General features: G+C 51.1%; 1 protein-coding gene across 11 annotated transcripts; it reads right to left on the bottom strand.

Annotated features, from left to right (window-relative positions):
• Positions 1 to 17: 17 nt before the first annotated feature.
• On the bottom strand, positions 18 to 13,820 carry CYP2E1 (cytochrome P450 family 2 subfamily E member 1). Of its 11 annotated transcripts, none has more exons than XM_082601770.1 (11): positions 13,627 to 13,820; positions 12,552 to 12,711; positions 11,087 to 11,290; positions 9,545 to 9,694; positions 9,090 to 9,250; positions 8,458 to 8,634; positions 7,602 to 7,791; positions 7,276 to 7,344; positions 5,185 to 5,372; positions 4,540 to 4,681; positions 18 to 524 (listed from the first exon to the last, which is right to left on the bottom strand). In XM_082601770.1, exons 1-11 carry the CDS (start codon positions 13,801 to 13,803, stop codon positions 511 to 513), a joined length of 1,632 nt encoding a protein of 543 aa, XP_082457896.1. In that variant the 5' UTR covers positions 13,804 to 13,820; the 3' UTR covers positions 18 to 510. The 11 variants fall into 11 exon arrangements, with proteins under 11 accessions (XP_082457896.1, XP_082457895.1, XP_082457891.1 ...); XM_082601769.1 differs by having other exon boundaries at positions 18 to 510; XM_082601765.1 differs by lacking the exon at positions 18 to 524 and adding an exon at positions 536 to 3,781.
• Positions 13,821 to 18,099: the final 4,279 nt, after the last annotated feature.

Genomic DNA, 18,099 nt, shown 5'->3' with positions numbered 1-18,099 from the left:
AAATTTTATTACACGTAGGTCTATGCGTGCCTGTATGTGCCACAGAGGAGTTCAAGGCAGGCGGTGTGGATGGGAAAGGGACAGGGCATGCTGCTTGGGAGGGCTCTGGGACATTGCAATGGTCGCAATGTGACATAGTGATAAAAGTCCTGTAACCCTTTGTTCTGGCAATGCTGGCCCTTAGAGTTTATCTTGTTCTTTGTCCTTGGAGCGCCAAATTTCCCCCTCTCTTTATTTATAGGGACAATCCTTTGGCCCTGTTGGACACCCTGCTCATGTCTACCTATCTGCCTAGCTCCTTCTCAGGCGTTCGGGAACCCTTTTTGTTAGGAGAAGAGGCAGGGGCGTCGTAGGGGCCCTGGGTTCCTGATGCCTGCTCTCTGTCAGAGTATTCCTAGAGAGGGGGTGGGGGCTCCATGGCATGTGATGGAGGCTTGTTCAAGTGTTGTCTGGGTGTTGACTGGCCGGTATTCTTGTCACCTTACCATCTGGAGGTTCATTTGTTGTATTCTAGAAGAGACAAACTTAGCAAGGAAGTTAAAAATGCATGGCCTGAAGATAAATAGAGTAGGAAGGCTGCTATAGGACCTAGAAAAGGAGTTAGCCAAGAGAACCAGGACCAGATATTAGTCTTGAAATCCCACCAGTCGAATCCCTCTGAGGCTCCCTTCATATAAAACCCTTTAGCTGTTTCGATAATATTCCGAAGTTTAGTTTGAATTTTGCCCAACTGGTTGACAAAAAAACAGCAATCCTCCTTTAACACTGCACAGGTCCCACCTTGTTTAGCCGTTGGTAAGTATAAAGCTCTCCTATTCTATAAAACCACTGCTGCTAGAGAATTTATTTGTTCTTGTAGAGTGTTAATTTGAGCTGCTGGGTAGGCAATCTGTTGTGTAAGTTCAAGAAAAAGCTGTCGGGCAGTGAAAATAAAGTTTAAAAGTCCAGATGAGCCTGTTTCTATCCCAATGATAATCTCTAGGACTGATATTACAGTGAGGGCTGCCCGCTTTTGTTTACATGATTGAGAGTATAAGGGAAGTGGGATGCTGTCATTTATAAGGGTAATATTAGGAATAATGTATGCAAGGGTACAGGTCCCCATCCAGTTGGCTGGAAGGCATAAATAGGCATTGGATCCACAAAGGAAATAGGTGCGACTTGTAGGGGCTAGGCAGACGTCTAAAGTGATGTTGAAGTAGGGTTTTCCTAAATGGGTGCGGGAATGTTCTATGCCCTCACAGGTAGTAGCTAAAGCCATTCCAGCTAAAGGAGAGAGGCAAACAACCTTTGAGGGATGAGAGGAAAAGTTATAAGCCCAGTTGAAAGAAGGAATAGTAAGTTTCCACCCAATGTCATAATCCTCAGGTATCTTGAGTTTTTTGCAGTCTTCTTGCTTAATATTTGAGGGTTGGAACCAAAAGTTGTGGTTCTGTTAGGGACAACTTGGGGATGGGGTGGACTTTAGCTAGAGTAGTCTTTGTGGTGGCTGTTAAGGCCATATTTACTGGTGTAAATGATAAAGTCGCTTTAAGTTTTGTTAGAAGGTCCCAGCCTAACAGAGGTGTAGGACAGGCCACGAGGACTAGGAAAGAGTGTGTGAATAAAGTATTTTCAAGAGACAGGGTAAGGGAGGTGTAAAATGGCCATAAGAGGGTTGTCCGTCTATCCCTGTTAGGAGGATCGAGGAATGGCGAGTGGGACCAGAGAAGGAGGTCAGAGCTGAATAAGTAGCCCCAGTGTCAATCAGACACTGATAGTAGCCCCTGCCACATCCAGGGTTACCCGGGGCTCCTCCAGTCTTATGGAGAACATAGGGGCCTGGAGGTTGAGCCCCAGGCACCTTAAGTCGTCCGCATCCAGGAGCCCCAGATCCAGAGCACAGTCCGCTTCTTCTTCCTGATGGTCACTTACCACCGACAGGGGAAATTGGCCTTGACTTTGGCCCAGGGGCCCGGGACCCGAAATACCCTGGAAGTTGGGTGGTCATGCTGTTGGCCTACCCGCTTGAGGACGGAAGGGACAACTCCTTTTCCAATGGCCCTTTTGGTGACAGTAAGGGCATGGGGTATGGGGTGGCAGGGTGCAGCATTTCCTGACAGTGTGCCCCTGCTGACTGCACTGGTAGTAGGTCAGCGGTGGTCTTTGAGAAGGAGAGGGGATTCCTGTAGGTCCCTGTTGTGGGGGACTGAGCAATGGCAACGGCCATGTATTGAGCGAGTCGCTTTAATTTTTCCTCCTCTCTTACTTCTCGCCCATTCCTGGAAATTTCCTCCCTGTCGCTGAAGATCTTAAAGGCTGTGTCAGGTAGGACAAAGAGTGGAGTTTGCGGGCCCTGTTCTAGTTTTTGCAATTTTTGTCTGATATCGGGGGATGCTTGGCTTATAAAATGAACTGCAAGTATGGCCTGACTTTCAATGATCCAAAGAGGATCATTCTCAGGCTTTAAGGTCTTGTCATTTGCTCTGCTAGGTTTTGGATTTGCTTGGGACCTGACACCCTTTCCTTCTTTCTAATCTGTGAATGTTACCTAACATGGTAGATGGGACTTTGAATATGTGATAGGGTAAGGATCCTGAGAAGGGGAGGGATTCCAGGGTTACCTGTGTGAGCTCCATGTTATCACAGGACCTTATAAGTGAGAAGCAGGAAGGTCAGTGAGAGCTGGAAGATGCTGCACTGCTGGCTGTGAAAACTTACTCACTTTACTAAGGAACATGGGGCTTATATGCTGCACAGTGTTCCAAAGCTCTGCATCTTACCCGTTCAGCCCTCACACTCTATGCTGTGGAGAGGGGCTGCTGACATGCCCATTTTACTGACGGGGAAGTCAAAGCAGGAAGTCTGGGCATACAGTGGGTTTCCTGGTGTGTGCCCTCTGGGTGGGAACAGGGTTCTTGTCCCAAATTCTTCTTCTGTTTCACAACATTGAGGTTTAGTTCACAGAGCTGATTAATGATTTCCTCGTTTCTGCCTCATTCTGCACTAGGGTCCCCATATCCTTATGAGTTCCCCTTCCAGGCACAAAGACTTAAGAGATAATAAGAGATCTCTATGCTGACTTTTCAGACATATTTTAATCTTAAAATATAGCACAGGATAACGCTATTAGTGAGCCCAAAGGGATGACTTCACATCCTAGGGAAGGATGTCAGGGGACACATTCAGGACATGGCTAACAAATCCTCCGAAGGTATATTATTTTTATTTTTTCCAAACAGCAAAATAGTGTCTGTACTCCTTTTTGTGAGTCCTTTACAGGAGATGCTGACTCTGGTGACTGGGTAGCTCTACTTTCGCAGAAGAGTTTAGTTTAACCTACACTGATATGTTCTTACTTCTCATGGTTTCTAGGAACTCCAACACAAACTAAGTCATTGTTTGCTTTAATTACTTTAATTAGCTTGACACAATCTTTTATGGACTTTGTTTCAAATTCTATCTGAAGAATGTGCTTGGCCTGGAAAGCAGCCTCTCTGGCCCAGTTGGTTCCCTGTGGAGCCCTGGCTAGCCTTGCTGAGGGGGTGCAGGGAAGCAGGAGGCCTCCAGGCCAGCATCAAGGGACCCGCGGTCTACAGAGAACGTGTGCCTCACACTTGTGAGCGGGGAATGACACAGAGTTTGTAATGGGGGGGGACCTTGGCAAACCCAATTGCGATGGGGCTGAGGTCGATATCCATGGGGTCTACTAGCGACTTCAAGTTAAAGTGCTGCAGGATGGAGGCCAAGAGCAGGAACAGTTCCATGCGAGCCAGGCCTTCTCCAACACACACCCGCTTTCCTGGAGGGGACAACAGCACTAAGACCCCGCCCTGGGCGAGACAGCAGGGGCAGAGCTGGGTGGGAGGAGACTGTGCGTCAACAGCCACCCGAAGCAGAATTGACCCCCGTCTGCCTGTTGAAAGGGAGCCCAGAGTGGATTTCAGTGTAAGGGCATCAGCGACAGGTGTGCTCAGGGACCAGCCTTCACACAGCCTCAACCACCAGGACTCAGCTGCATGAACCTGTGTTAGGTTGGGAGAATGGGGTCTGCCCAGTGCTCAGCCTGATGTCCTACAGGAAAGAAGAGCGGCCCCAGGTGGAAGCCAAAGCTCTCGTGTTGGTGTTAAAGTTATCGAGTTGGTTTCAGGTCTTCCATCATACCCACACCAAGGGCAGGCCCTGGAAAGGCAGCCAAGGGCTGGAAAGGTTAGATGGTCCTATGATGAGTCCAGGTAACCGAACGTTAAAATTTGCTTAGTAACCCTTGTTTAAAATTATGGAGAGTCAGGTAATATAGTTTTGAAAGATTTTCACTAAGTTCTATTAAATGAAGAGTTTTAGCACTGAATGAAGTGAAGTATCTAAGGAAAAAAGAACTCGTCTCAACTCATTCCCAGGACTTCTGGTGAGAAGATGTCAGTTAACCTCTCTGAACAGGGAAGAACACACTTGGGTCATGTTGCGGACAGAAATCAGGGGCACGATGCTGATCACACATGGAACAGCAGGAATTAAGGACAATCCCCAGGGAAGGTGCTACACATGACCTCTTCTTACCTGTGGAAAATGGCTTGAAATGGTCACTGTACTTGAACTTTCCATTTTCATTCAGAAAGTGCTCTGGCTTAAACTTCTCTGGTTCAGGGAATTCTTGGCTGTCATACAAGAGGGAGTCCAGTGTCGGAATTATGACTGTGCCCTGGAAGGAACAGAGGCTGCCTTGGTCAGTCAAGTTAACACAACACAGGCTTTCACCTGGAAGCCAGCAGTTGAATTTTACATTGGACAAGATGGTATGTTCCCAACCCGGGGAGGTGTTGGCCTGAGGGCAGACAGAGAGCAGGTGGAGGCCACGACCAAATGACAATGACAGCTCTCATCTTTTCAGGGAAGTAGCTCCTCGGACCTACTCATCCAGGGCTGGATGTTACTGTTGTTGTCTGTTTCTGCTGCTGGAACACACCTCAACCCCAGGCACCGTCTGAGGAGCCCCTTTCCCAGATTGCCTCCATTTCTGTGGTCACCAGGTCCCCACAAGGCCTGCTGGGGGAGCAGCACTCTGCAGGGTAGGGATGCTGGCCCAGCCCCCAGTGTTCAGCCGCATCTGCCAAGAGGAGGTGTCCTTGGTCCCCGTCCTGTTCCCTGGCAGGCGGCTGATCTGCAGGGTGGTGCTCAGGGGTGCACTGCAGGCTCACATCTGACCTTGGGGATGACGTATCCTCTGAACACTGTGTCCCGGGTTGCTTCGTGGGACAGGTTGGAGGGAATGATGTCAATGAATCGCTGAATCTCATGCACCACGGCATCCAGGTAGGGCATATCCAGCCTGTCCTTGATGGCAGGGATTCGGCTTGGCCCAATCACCCTGTCAATTTCTTCATGAAGTTTCTCTGCCAAGATATGCATGGAATAAATGCGTGAGTCCAGGCTGGCGACACATTCATGCTCCCATCCATATACCCAGTAGATGCTCATGGAGCTTTGGATTATTGGATAATTCATCTACACGCGTCAGTAAGAACAGGGCTCAGTGAGGTTAGGGACCATCTACAGCATTTATGCAGCTGTTTATTTATGGCCTCCATTACCTTAGCTGGTCATGGCTAGTCCCGTTCTGGTCTTCATGCCAGGAGTAGAGAATAAGAAAGGGTCTTGGGGATCTCTAGTTGGAGGGAAACTCTGTGTTAATGGTTACCCCAGGCTGGTTTGTTGCAGGCTTGTAAGGAGTATGGAGGTGAATGGAGACCGGAAACTACATGCACGCTGTGCTCCTGAGCAGCCTCTGGCAGTTGCTTGGCCTCTCTGGGTTTGAGGTTGCCCGTGGGCCTTGTAATCTGTTGAGTGAACTGCAAAGCCCCTGCAGTATGGTGACCGAGTAACAATTTTAAACACATGTAACAAGATGGATGGTATGCTGATATCTACTAGATGGTAAATATAAGAAGTAATGCACAGGGATCTCACATAGCAGTCCAGGGATACTGTGGAGTTTGGGGTGGGTGGAAGGCAGGGAGGCGAGGAGGGGCCTGGGCTGGCTCTGCAACCTGCTTTCTTTCCAAGAGCTCTGAGCCAGGACTGAAAAATGTCAACACATGTTAAATTTGGCAGTGGATGTGTGGGTGTCAGTCATATTTACTTTCTGTCTTTTTCTCTGTATTGGAAATTCCTCATAGTCCATAATTAAAACAGTCTTGGAGTCTGTGGCTCCCCTAGTACAGAGTGGTCAGAAGCTCCCTCAGAACTGCCACAGACGCATGGAGCCTTCGCTCCCTGGACCTCCGGCTCTTTTGCCTCACCTTTCTGTCAGGTAGAAAAGCAAAGGCTTTGGAGTCGGACCAGGTCTGAGCCTGGACAGGTCACATATACACATTCCTACGGGAAATAACCTCATGCCCTTTCCATCAGCCCTCAAGAATACAGTGTATTAAAGGGCGAATCCCCATACCCGGCACACAGCAGGAGCCAAATTATCATCATTAGCAGCAGCCAGCATGGCTCAGGTCGTGAGGAACTCCTTGCTGTGGGGACCCCCCCACCCCAGCTCTGTGCCCAGCCCAGTGAAGGGCAGGGGCTCCAGGCCTGAGCACCGCCGGGGAGGGCACCCTGGCCCCAGGCGACGACTCCTTTACCTCCTCTTTCCTTGGAGGTTGGCACCGATTGGCCTGTGGATATATGGTGTTGCTCACATCGCCTCCACTGGCCCATGTGGGTGATTCTAGCACCTCGTGCTCTGTGCATGCGGCCCCCAAAGCCATGCCTGATCCACCCTGGGTCCCACCCGGTCCAGTGCTGGGGAGGAGCCCCGGGAGGGAAGGCTGGGTCCAGGGCAGCAGGCAGACTTGCGGTGCTTTTCCTGGGGTTCCTCCTCTGAGGCCCACTCTTCCAGTCGGGTGAGACATGCCAGGAGGCCTTGCTCCTGCCCCCTCCTCCCTCTCAGCTCTGCCTGGAAGGCTGGGTCTGACTCAGGGGCGATGTGCACATTTTTTCTCTGTCATAAATAGATCATGGCCTGGAGTGGATGCAGAGAACATATGGCATTTCTCCACTGGGCTTTCTTCCTGCAATCTGGGGTTTGTCAGTGGGTGTGGGAGGGCTGAGTGCCGGGGCCTGTCATGTACAAGAACGCTTCCCCTAAAGCATTCATCCAGCAATCCCAGTGTCGCAGCTGCAAGGGTTAACAAGCAGTGCCAGTCCCCGTTTTGCCAACGGGAAGCTGAAGCCTAAATGCTCCAGGCTGACCGTGCAGGTGCGACGGCCACATGATCCAGTGTCCTTGCCTGTCACTTGTCCTACCTTCGACCTCCGGGTATTTCATGAGAATCAGGAGCCCGTATCTCAGGGTGGTGCTGGTGGTCTCTGTCCCTGCAAAGAGCAGATCAGCCACGGTCACAGCAATGTTTTCCAAGGTGTACACAGGGTCTGTACTGTGTTTTTCCTGCAATGTGAGGAAGGTCTTCAGGTGGATGAGAAAGAGACCCTGTGTCCCTCAGCAGAAGAGCTCCTGGCAGCCCCGCCAGCTCCACAGGGGGCCCATCCTGCACAGACACCATCGTCTCCATTGCAAGGCTAGGGAACAGAGGCTCCCAGAAAACCGACCACGGATGGGACTGTGCCCTCACCTGGCTGTGGGGTCCGTGCTCCTTCTATGGCACCGAGGGCCCTCCTGGGGGTGGGGCTCTCCCTGGCCCTGTGCCACAACCTCCAGCAGCTCAGGGCTGAGCTGTGGGGCCTCTGCAGGGCTGCCCTCGGCCTCATTCCGCCCCACGGCCGCTGCCTTAGGTCCCAGGAGGCAGGAAAGTCACAGGGGAGCTGGGCATAGGGTGGGAGGTGGGAGGGGTGGGAGGAGGCCCAAGTGATGGAGGAGACTCTCAGACACCCAGGGCAGTCTTCCAGGAAACCAGGTGTGGAGCTCATGTGTGGCTCTAGAGCCATATGTGATGCCAAGGAAAGAAGAGAAGCTTGACTGATTTGGGTGGGCGACCCAGAGGGGTGCCAGAGAGGTGGTGCTGGGAAGGTCTGGGCCCCCTTGAGTTCGTGCACGATGTGGGGGTTATGTGCGGCTGAGGAACACTGAGGGCCTCTCCCCAGGTGAGATGTGGTCATTAGTCAGTTGATCAGAAGCGGTTAAGAGGCTGGGCTGGAGGAAGCCAACGTGAGGGTCCCACTCACCCAGTCCCACAGCCCCTGATGGCTTCCCCAAGAAAGGCCATCCTGTTGGCCGGCACAGTGGACAGTACAGTGGAGCATAGGGCGGCCAGGCAGGCTGGCTGTGTGTCGACGTGTGGTGGTCACACTCAAGCCAGTGTATTTGTATAAAACTAAGAGCATCAGAATGTACACAATGCGGGCAGTGTGGACACTGCAGTGCAGGTCATAATATAAATCTGAAAAATGCACCCTGCCCCCCAAAACCCATCTCCTAATGGCTGAGGGCTCAGCTCCGCCTGGTCTGGAAGCTGCAAGCTGTGAGGGTACCTTCTGCATTTCCATCAGCATGGTGTCAGTGAAGTTTCGGGGGCAGCTGGGCTCCAGCGACTTCTGGTGGTCCTTCACTCCTTCTAGAGCATACTCTTTTATTTCAGACACATTTTTCATTAGTTTTCTATGGCTTCCAGGCAGGTAACGTATGTAGCCTGGGAAATTATTATAAAGCTAGAGAGAGAGTGAGGGAGGGAGAGAATTTTCTTACTATATATATATATTTTTTTTCTGGATGCAATAGCATTTGGCGTACTAGGCTGGCAACCTTCTCCAAACCTGAATTTATGGCTGTCACTATTGTATTATTTAGAATATTTTGGCTGAAAGCATCTTTCTGGGCACCACTCTACGAGGTCGTGTGAGTTCCGTGGTGGGAATGTGAGCACATAGGCAGAGGTACCGTGTGTCCGGTGAGGACTCATTTTAAAGAGTGAAATGGTTAAGTGTCCTGAGGTTAGCAAGGGGGAAAGGTGGGCCCCATGGAAGTGTCCAGAAGGAGTGTTCAGGCTCTCTAGTCTTGTGTGTCTGTCTGTCCACACACAAGTGCCCCTTCTTATCCTTTCCCTGCTGTAAACCCTCGACTGAAGCCGGGTGCAGACCAGGCAAGAGGGAGGAACGTGCTTCACCTGGATCCAGGGGGTACTGAGCAGGTAGAAGTTCTCATTGAACAGACTCAGCATCTTCAGAGCCGCCTTGTCATTGTAGTCAAAGCGTTTGTGGAAGAGGATGTCGGAGATGACGTTGTAGGGCGCGAAGCCGATGACAAAGGTGGGGTCGAAGGGCTGGCCTGGAAAACAGGGGAGCCATCAGGGCACTTCGCTCGTGGGTGTGGCAGGAGGGCCGTTTCCAGGGCTTGTGAAGAGACACCCTAGGACTGGGAGAATTCTCGGGAGGTGGTGACTGTGAGCCACTCGGGTTTTCTCCACTTCTCAGTTATTCAGGACACACCAGCTGCACCCTCGATGACCACGCCCGCTCCCTGGGTTACAGAGGAAACTGGCTTGTGAAGTGGTGTCTGGGGCTAACATGGGGAGCTGCCTTGTCGTCAGGGGCCGTGGGGCCCAGGCCAGGCTGTACGCACCATGGGTCTTCCGGAGCGCCCCCAGCAGGAGCTGGGCCTCCCTCTGGATCCGCTGCTCATTGCCCTGTTTCCCCATCCCGAAGTCACGGAGTGTGGTCAAGGAGAACCGCCGGGTGTCCTGCCAGGTCGGTCCATTATTGAAAATAATCCCTAAGGAAGAGGGAGCAGCAGGCTGTCACTGCAGACTCTCCTCTCAGGAGAAAGGGGCAGGAGTGATGGGCGCCCTGCGCTCTGCTCTGCGTGGGAGGGACCGAGGGGCCGCACTGGCCGGCGCAGTGACAGATGCTTGGGTTTGGAGAGAAGCCGTTGGGGTCGGCTGGCTCTCTCCGTTGCCCCTGTAAGCTCTGCAACCACCAGCCTGCTTGCTTTCCCCACTCTGCCTTGTGTCCTCCCCACAGGAGGGAAACCACACCTGACCACTGAGAAAAACCTCTGCCTCTTTCCTGTTTACTGACGAATTTCCTTGAAGCCATTCTGTTTCCAATGATTTTTTACCCTCACACTATGGACACCTCAGCTCGCACTCCGTGGCTTCACAGCAAGTCCTTACTAAAATCTGAGGTCACAGGGCCCCCGGACCACAGAGACCTCCGGATCCGGGAAGATCTTGATCTGGTTCCCTCCTGCATGTGGAGGCCTGAGGAAAGCCATGGCCCCGGACATTCCAGAAGGAAGTCTGGCCGGACCTGAGAGGTATAGCGGAGGAGGGCTTCATTCTACCCCAAAAGGACACCTGGACGGCCTGCAGGGGAAGCACAAGGCAGGGGTGGGAGCAGAGGGATGTGACCCAAGGAGGCTGCCATGGAGTCAAGCCCGGGGATGGACAGCATGACCACTGATGGGTGTGTGGGCACCGAGGAGACCCATTTACAGGTGCCGTTCACCAGGTTAAAAGCACAGGTGACACTGAGTTCAGGGTCCTGTGTTCAGGTGTCCTGGTGCCGATTCCTGTGGGACGTTGCATAACGGGCCAAGTGGATGCTGGGTACATGGCACAGCAGCCCAAGAGGGAACCTAGGGGAGGGATGGTCCGAACTCGCGGGTGTCTATGCCATCAGCCCGGCCAGGCCTCGGGCAGCTCCAGCCTTCCAAGTTACTGACCCAGGACACAGGGCGGACAAGCAAGGGGCGGCAGGGACCAGGGAGTGTGTGCTGAGGAGGCCAGAGGACAGAACAGAGGCTGTGCCCCTAGCCCTGAGGACCAGAGAAGCCAGAAGGAGGGCAGGAGGAGAGATGCTGGGGGACCACCCTGCACGGCATGTGATGGGGGGAAGAGGTGGTTGAGGAGGGAGGGGCAGAGGCGTAGGTGATTTTAAACTGTTCCGGCGAGAACTGTGTAGACAGAACAGATGGAAGACACAGAAAACTGTGAGAAGAGACAGAGAGAGACAGACAGAGATGGAGAGCGAAAGAGACAGAGTCAGAGAGACACAGAGAAGGAGGGAGGAAGAGACAGAACCCAGAGGCGCGCCATCGTTTGGGATCCAAACAGGCTGAAGCGGGGCAACAAATCTCCTCTCCCAGAGCTCTGTGAAGACTCACTGAAAGGACGGGCGCGGCCCCCTCGGCACCTTAATACGCAGCCGCTGCCCCGCACGATGGTAATCTCCAACGTCCACATCATGATTCCTGGGGACGGTCCAGGGCCTGGCTGAGGTCCAGGGGCAGCCCTGGGCCGTGTGGGACGTACAGAAACAGCACCTTGGAGCCCTCGGGCAGGAGGCAGGCAAGCCCCTCGTGTCCCACCTGCAGGATGTGGATGCCGGCCCCTGCCTGACTGCTCTCAGGGGCCCAGGACTCAGACCAGGGCTGGCAGGTAAAGGGTCCCCAGAGCCAGGATGGAGCTCCTTGACCCCAGAACTCCTGCCCTCCTGGGTCCCTCCTCCAGTAAGTCTCCTCTTGTGTTAATGACAAAGATTAGGGTGGTTAATTTTGCTTTGAGCCACCGCCAATAACAAACCCACCCACAATATCTAAGAGGGACAATCAAATGCCATTGGTTGTGGCAGGACATAACCTCAGAAATGTCGACTGGAAAAATAAGGCAAGAAGCCCGTACACAACTGTAAACACATCAATTTGAAAATTCTACATAAAATGAATAAAAGTTTTCTAGAGGCTCATCACCAAAGTTGACTCAGGAAGAGCTAGAGGCTTCCAAGTTTTGCTGGGTTGGTGGGACACTGTTTCCTTCTCATCTGCTTTGGATCTCAAACACCAATGAGCAAATGATAAAGGCCAAGCAGGTGAGGTTGGAGGACAGCAGGTGGGGCAGGGAGCTTTCAGAGCTGAGAGGTGGGGGAGGGGCGCCCCCACCCAGGCTCCAGGACCTCCTTGGAGGCGCGGAAGATGGAGTCTGAAGTCAGGAGTCTGGAAAACACTCAGATAAAGACCAGTTAGACCCCACCCCACCCCTGCCCCGCCCAGGCCTCCTCCACCTGCAGGAGGGGAACTCGGGGCTCTGGAGACACCGGAGGGAGGAGGGGCAGAGGAAAGAAGTGAGGCTGGGGAGACGGGGTCACTGGGAGGTCTCAACACCCCCTTCCTGGTCTAAGAACAGCCCCAGGTAGGACATCGGGAGGACCCCTCGATGGAGAAGCAGGGTGCCCATAGTGGGTGAGGGGCCCTCGGTGGATGGAGCCCCAACACCACGAGTAGTTGAAGCTGTGAGTGGAAAGAGCTCCCAGGGGAGACTGAGGGCCCAGGGAGGCGGGAAGGTCTGCGCGGGGAGGCCCGGCCCAGCCGTCAGAAGCAGCTCCCTGTGTCCTATTTCTCTATGAACACGTCTGTCCTGATGGTCGGAGGGTGGGTGCTCCAGGTCTTGTCCACTCTGGGTCCATCAAATGGCACAGAGCAATGACTGAGTGGGTGAATGCACCAGCCTTCACCTGAGTTGTCTGCGATCGCTTCACCTTTCTGTCTTTAGCACGTTGTTACTGTTATTTCAGTACCTCCCCCCAACATCTTCCCCCACCCCACATGCACCCCCCCCCCAAGTAGGACGCACCTTTGTCCTGGTGCACCTGGAACGCGGGGGTTTCTCCTCTGCCAGAAAACTCATTCCTGTAGTCAAGCAGGACCTCCTTCACGGCCTTGTAGCCGTGCAGGACCACGAAGCGTCGTGAGCCCAGGTACAGGGTGAACACAGGGCCGAAACGCTCTGCCAGCTGCGGAGACCACCAGGCCGGGGAGTGAGCCACCGCGGACGTGGGGAAGATGCCTCGCTTTAAAGTGCCCCCCAGGGTCGCTGTTGTTGGCCAGGAGAACCCAGAGTGATCTGGGGAAGACCTCCCCAGAGGCTTCTTCTGCCGGGAGCGCATCCAGCGCACGGCGCACCTGGGTGTGCCTAGCTGCCCTCCCTCCGGGGAACAAGTAACTGGGAGGGCCGATTCCTCTGGTTCCCCCTGAGGCCCCTTTGCCCATATCCGTCCCACCACCCCCCGTCTGCTGTCCCCAGTCAAGGTCCCGGACCCCAGGACGCTACTGGAGGCCCCGGAGCCATACTGTTCAGAGGCCCACGAGCACGTCTTCCTCTGCCGGAAGCTCGTCAACGCCTTTCAGAGCGGCTCTGTGCCCCGTGGCGCTCTTTTATTAACTCATTTAATAGACTCATTAACGCGTTTCGTTTTTAGATTTGTTTGCGTAGTGGGATTTGTGGGGTGGGGGTGGGGGGTCAAACACTTCACGTTCCCCCTGTTCTTTGGCGTCTACGGGGAGCTGCAGGTCGACACGCGGCCAGTGCGTCCGGTCTCAGTGCGCGTCCCTCCTTGCATCCCGGTGGCAAACAGCAGCAGCCCCGGCCACACTGCCCTGGCCAAGCCACCCAACGACAGCACGGCAGTTAACGCTTTGCTCAAGCGAGGGCCTTCGGGGCCAGCCATGGCCAAGGCCCACTGTGCTCCGTCCCCAAGCAACAACACTAGCTAAATATTTTGAATATCAGCCTTGGGTGCTACTGGTAATTCAGCTAATTCATAACAAGCTGGTATTGAATTACAATTTGTCTGAGAGTGAATTGAACACACACATATTACATCTAATTCCTGAAAGCTCCTCCCTCAAATCAACAATATTTCTCTTACCCTGGTGAAGGATTTGGGAATATTCTTAATTTCCAACTGGAAAATGTTCCCAACGATGGGCAGTGGGAAAGGGCCAGGGGGCAGTTTCCAGTTGCTGTAGATGTGTTTCCAGATGGAGATGAGCAGCAGGGTGGCCATCCACACCAGCAGGGCGACCATGATGCCCAGGGCGGCCATGGTGCCTTCCGGGGGTCTGCCGACTCATGCGGACGCTCCTGGGGAGAGGCAAAGCTTTTATAATGCATCCTTGAGAAGGAGGGTGACCAGCCAGCCAATGTCACCTTCCTTTTCCTCCGGACCAAGATATTAGTTTATTATTAGCTGCTGTTGGCCATCATTTCAAAGGCTGATCCCTTCAGTGTTTGCCGCTTAGAACTCCATCCAGACACCCACCTGGCCACGCCTGGGCTCTGCCAGCACTGGCTACTGACACCTACACCAATGTCAGTAAACTTGGCATCCAGGGGAGCTCCACCAACCCACACATCAGAACATGGGGTGATGGCCTGTCCTCCCTTTGACACTGGTTGGACAAGAAGGAGTACGGTCCTGTTTACATGGGTTTGTTTGGGGTAGGATTTACATAAGGTAACATCAATTATGTGCTGACAGTCTCCATGGCAGAGTGCCTGATCTCCAGGTCTCACCTCTGAGCAGGTTTGTCTGAGCAGTCCCAGTGGCACTGAATCACCAGCAGCCAAATTCATAGGCCAGAGAAGGAAAATTCAGCATCTGACATTTATTCCACTTTGTCAAATCAACTGGCAAATTCAGTAGAAGAAAAAAAAGAAAGAAAAAGAAAAGAGTTGACCAATTTTGAAAAACTTAACTACATTTTTAATGTAGAAAATTAGGGGATAATCACTGTTTAGAATCATTTCTTCAAATTAAAAAAATACATTAGGATTTTTATTGTGTTTGTTTAAATCAATGAACTATTTTGGTAGACTTTATGTTTTAAAATGTCTTATCTTGGTGCACAAAAATCACCTTCTGTATATTTACCTATGTAAAACCGAGGCTGCATTCCACATACTGAATTCTAACCCACTTTACTAGCAATGTGATTTTTCTGCGTCTAGACCTGCAGCCACGTCACTGGTGTTGGACTTGTTAACTTATTGTGCCATGTAGGGGCGTTGGCCTTGGCAGGAGTCTCGGGCCTGTTGTGTGCCCGTGAGCTGCTGGGCTGCAGGCCCTGCCAACTTGCGTGGGCTCGGGTCTTTCCTCCCAGGGGCTGGTGTGGGGCTGCAGGGCGCATTCCCCAGGATGGAGACTGAGCCACCTTGACCCCTCCTCTGCCCTCTTCTTCCACCCTGCCAGGCCTGCCAGACAGACATCCAGGTCCACACGGCACTTTTCTTCTTGGTTTGTCCCTCTTGCTGGTGTTGAGGGTTGGGCAGGGCCAGCCTTCCCTGGGGCTCCAATTCAAGCCCTGACTGGCGGGCGTGAGGACAGCAGACGTTTGAGGCAGAGAAGGCCCTCTGCTCCCCCCGCATTGGCCGAGAATAACTACATCTGGCAGCTTATCTGAGCGTGTGCGTCCTGCAAAGGGGCCCAAGGGCAGGCGCAGGTGAAACTAGACCTCACAGGGGTGCAGCCTGGGTGGTCTGGGGCCAGGCCCTACTATTCTAGGTGGTTACTTTTGCTTTGAGCCGCCACCAATAACAAACCCACCCACAATATCTAAGAGGGACAATCAAATGCCATTGGTTGTGGCAGGATATAACCTCAGAAATGTAGACTGGAAAAATAAGGCAAAAAGCCCATACATAACTGTAAAGACATCAATTTGAAAATTCTACATAAAATGAATAAAAGTTTTCTAGAGCCTCATCACCAAAGTTGACTCAGGAAGAGCTAGAGGCTTCCAAGTTTTGTGGAAATGCCGTTGGAGGGCCAAACAACAACAAATTCTAAACGCAGGTACAGATGTCTTTTGAAAGTAAGGACATTGTTGAGTACTTCCTTTCAGAAGCAAGACCTTCTTATTCGTCTTGGATCTTATTCAGTAGCTTGCACCTTCTCGGACAATGCTGATTAATTGGGATGACAGAGGTGGCCTTGCCTTGTGCCTGGCGGGAATGGGTACTTCTCCATCAAGTCTATTGTTGTTTGGTTGTAGCAAAGAGATAATCACATTGGGACGATTTTCTTCTTTCTCTAGTTAGAAAGGAGTATTTAGCAGGGATGAGTGCTGAGGTAATGAAATATCTTTTTTTTTTTTTTTTGCTGTACGCGGGCCTCTCACTGTTGTGGCCTCTCCCGTTGCGGAGCACAGGCTCCGGACGCGCAGGCTCAGCGGCCATGGCTCACAGGCCTAGCCGCTCCACGGCATGTGGGATCTTCCCGGACCGGGGCATGAACCCGTGTCCCCTGCATCGGCAGGCGGACTCTCAACCACTGTGCCACCAGGGAAGCCCTAGATTTTTATGTAGTTAAGAATTTCAGAACTTTTCCTTTATGGCTTTCAGAATTTAGATCGTGCTTAAAAAGACTTTCTCGGACTTTCCTGGTAGGCCAGTGGTTAAGACCCTGCGCTCCCAATGCAGGGGACCCAGTTTCCATCCCTGGTCAGGAAACTAGATCCTGCATGCATGCTGCAACTAAGACACAGTGCAGCCGAAATAAATATTAAAAAAAAAAAAACCCTCTATCTTGAGATTACAAAACACTTCTGTTATATTTTTGTCTCTGTTAATTACTATTTAATCATGTAATTTAACACTTGTCTTAAATCAATGTGATCTTGTCATTTCTAAGTAAGATGTGCTGATTTCTCACATTATAATCATATTTTGTTAAATGCTGCTTTATTTTAAAAGTTACTTTGATATATTCAATGCACGTTAAGACTGGTGATTTATCTTTTAACGAACTGTACCTTTTAGCAGCAGAAACATAGTTTTGTCCCCTTTGATAATTGTTGACATGTATTTTCTTTTGTTCATCCCAGCATTTTAAGATCTCTATGCCATTTTGTCCTTGAGAAATGCCTGGTAACATCCTATAGCTTTGACATAATTAAAAAGTCTTTCTTTTTAACAGGAGAATTATGTCACATTTATTGTGACTGCTGGTAAATATGGCTTTATGACATATATCCTTTCCTTATTATTTGCTGGATTTGTCATATTCTGTTTGTTCCTTTTCTTCTGTGGTGCTTTGGTGTCTTTATGTTCTGTTGTTATTCTACTAATGATTACCCATAAGTCTCTAAGTACACTTAGACTTATTAACCTGAAGAGTTTAATCAATATCTTTTGATCTGAGCAAAAAGAGACCTTTAGGATACTTTTCTTCTCCACTTTCCATGCAATATACCACTCTGCCCCAACTCAGGAATTTTAGTTTCATAATATTAGTTTTAAGTATGTTTAAATGTATTTTCTTCTGTTTTTTAAAAATATTTATTTATTTGGCTGTACCGTGTCTTTGTTGCAGCACGCGGGATCTAGTTCCCTGACCAGGGATTGAACCTGGGCCCCCTGCACTGCGAGTGTGGAGTCTTAACCACTGGACCACCAGGGAAATTCCTATTTTCTGCTATTTTTGAAAGTCAACTTTTGCAACTGCATGAATATTTATAGCCATCTTATCAAGTCATTACTTTCATTTAAATATACGCTTTACTGGTCTCTTTGCCTGTTAATTTTACATTATATCGTTTTCTTTGATTCCGGCTCCTAGAAGTGTAAAATCTACACTCAAACAGGCCTTACGGGGAGAGGATGGACTACATGTTTGGAATATCCAGTGAGCCTTTTCCCCTCAAGACTGCTGCTGGGCTGTAACCCCCACAGGATCCTTGACCTCCTTCCATGGGCCAAGCTCTCCTTAGCGGTAGATTCTGTGGTAACAGTATTTGCTATCAGGTTGATTTTGTGCACTGACTTCCCCTCCCTTCTTACTCACAAGAAGGACACACAACTATCCCAGAAGTTCCTTAAGAGGCAACCCATTAGCCGTGAATCCTTAGACCACAGACGTAAAAAGTATTACTTCTCTGGGCACCCAAAAGGCTGTGGATAAGCAAGAAGGAGTGGAGTAAAGTTGGAGCTGAAAATAGGATGGATGCTCTCCTGGAAATTCTCTCTTCCTTTGTAGGTAAAAGGTTTGCGAACAGCCACATAGAAATATGGGCAGGTAAGTATGTGACATTTAATGCACTCTGGGCTAAAAAGAATGACCTTGACAAAGCCAAAATCTCTTCCAAGTAAAACAAAAGCACAGAACACACAACCTCCCAGTGTCCAAAGGGCAAGCTGGCTTGGCCCAGGAACAGAATTTTTCACATCAAAGGGACTGGGGAATTATAAGTGTGTGTTCTCTCATCTGTCCCCTGGCTCTACATTCATCTCAGAGCTGCTGTTTAAAATTCCGGGAGCAAGCAACACAGTTTCCCTACGTGCAGAAGAGTTAGCCCTGCGTGGTGGAGGAAGGGGCTCTCCTGAATTCCAGGGGCGTGGCTTC

This window comes from Mesoplodon mirus, assembly GCF_964341445.2.
Source record: "Mesoplodon mirus genome assembly, chromosome: 2".
NCBI classification, from domain to species: Eukaryota; Metazoa; Chordata; class Mammalia; order Artiodactyla; family Ziphiidae; genus Mesoplodon; species Mesoplodon mirus.
This window is presented reverse-complemented; position numbering and strand designations above follow the sequence as displayed.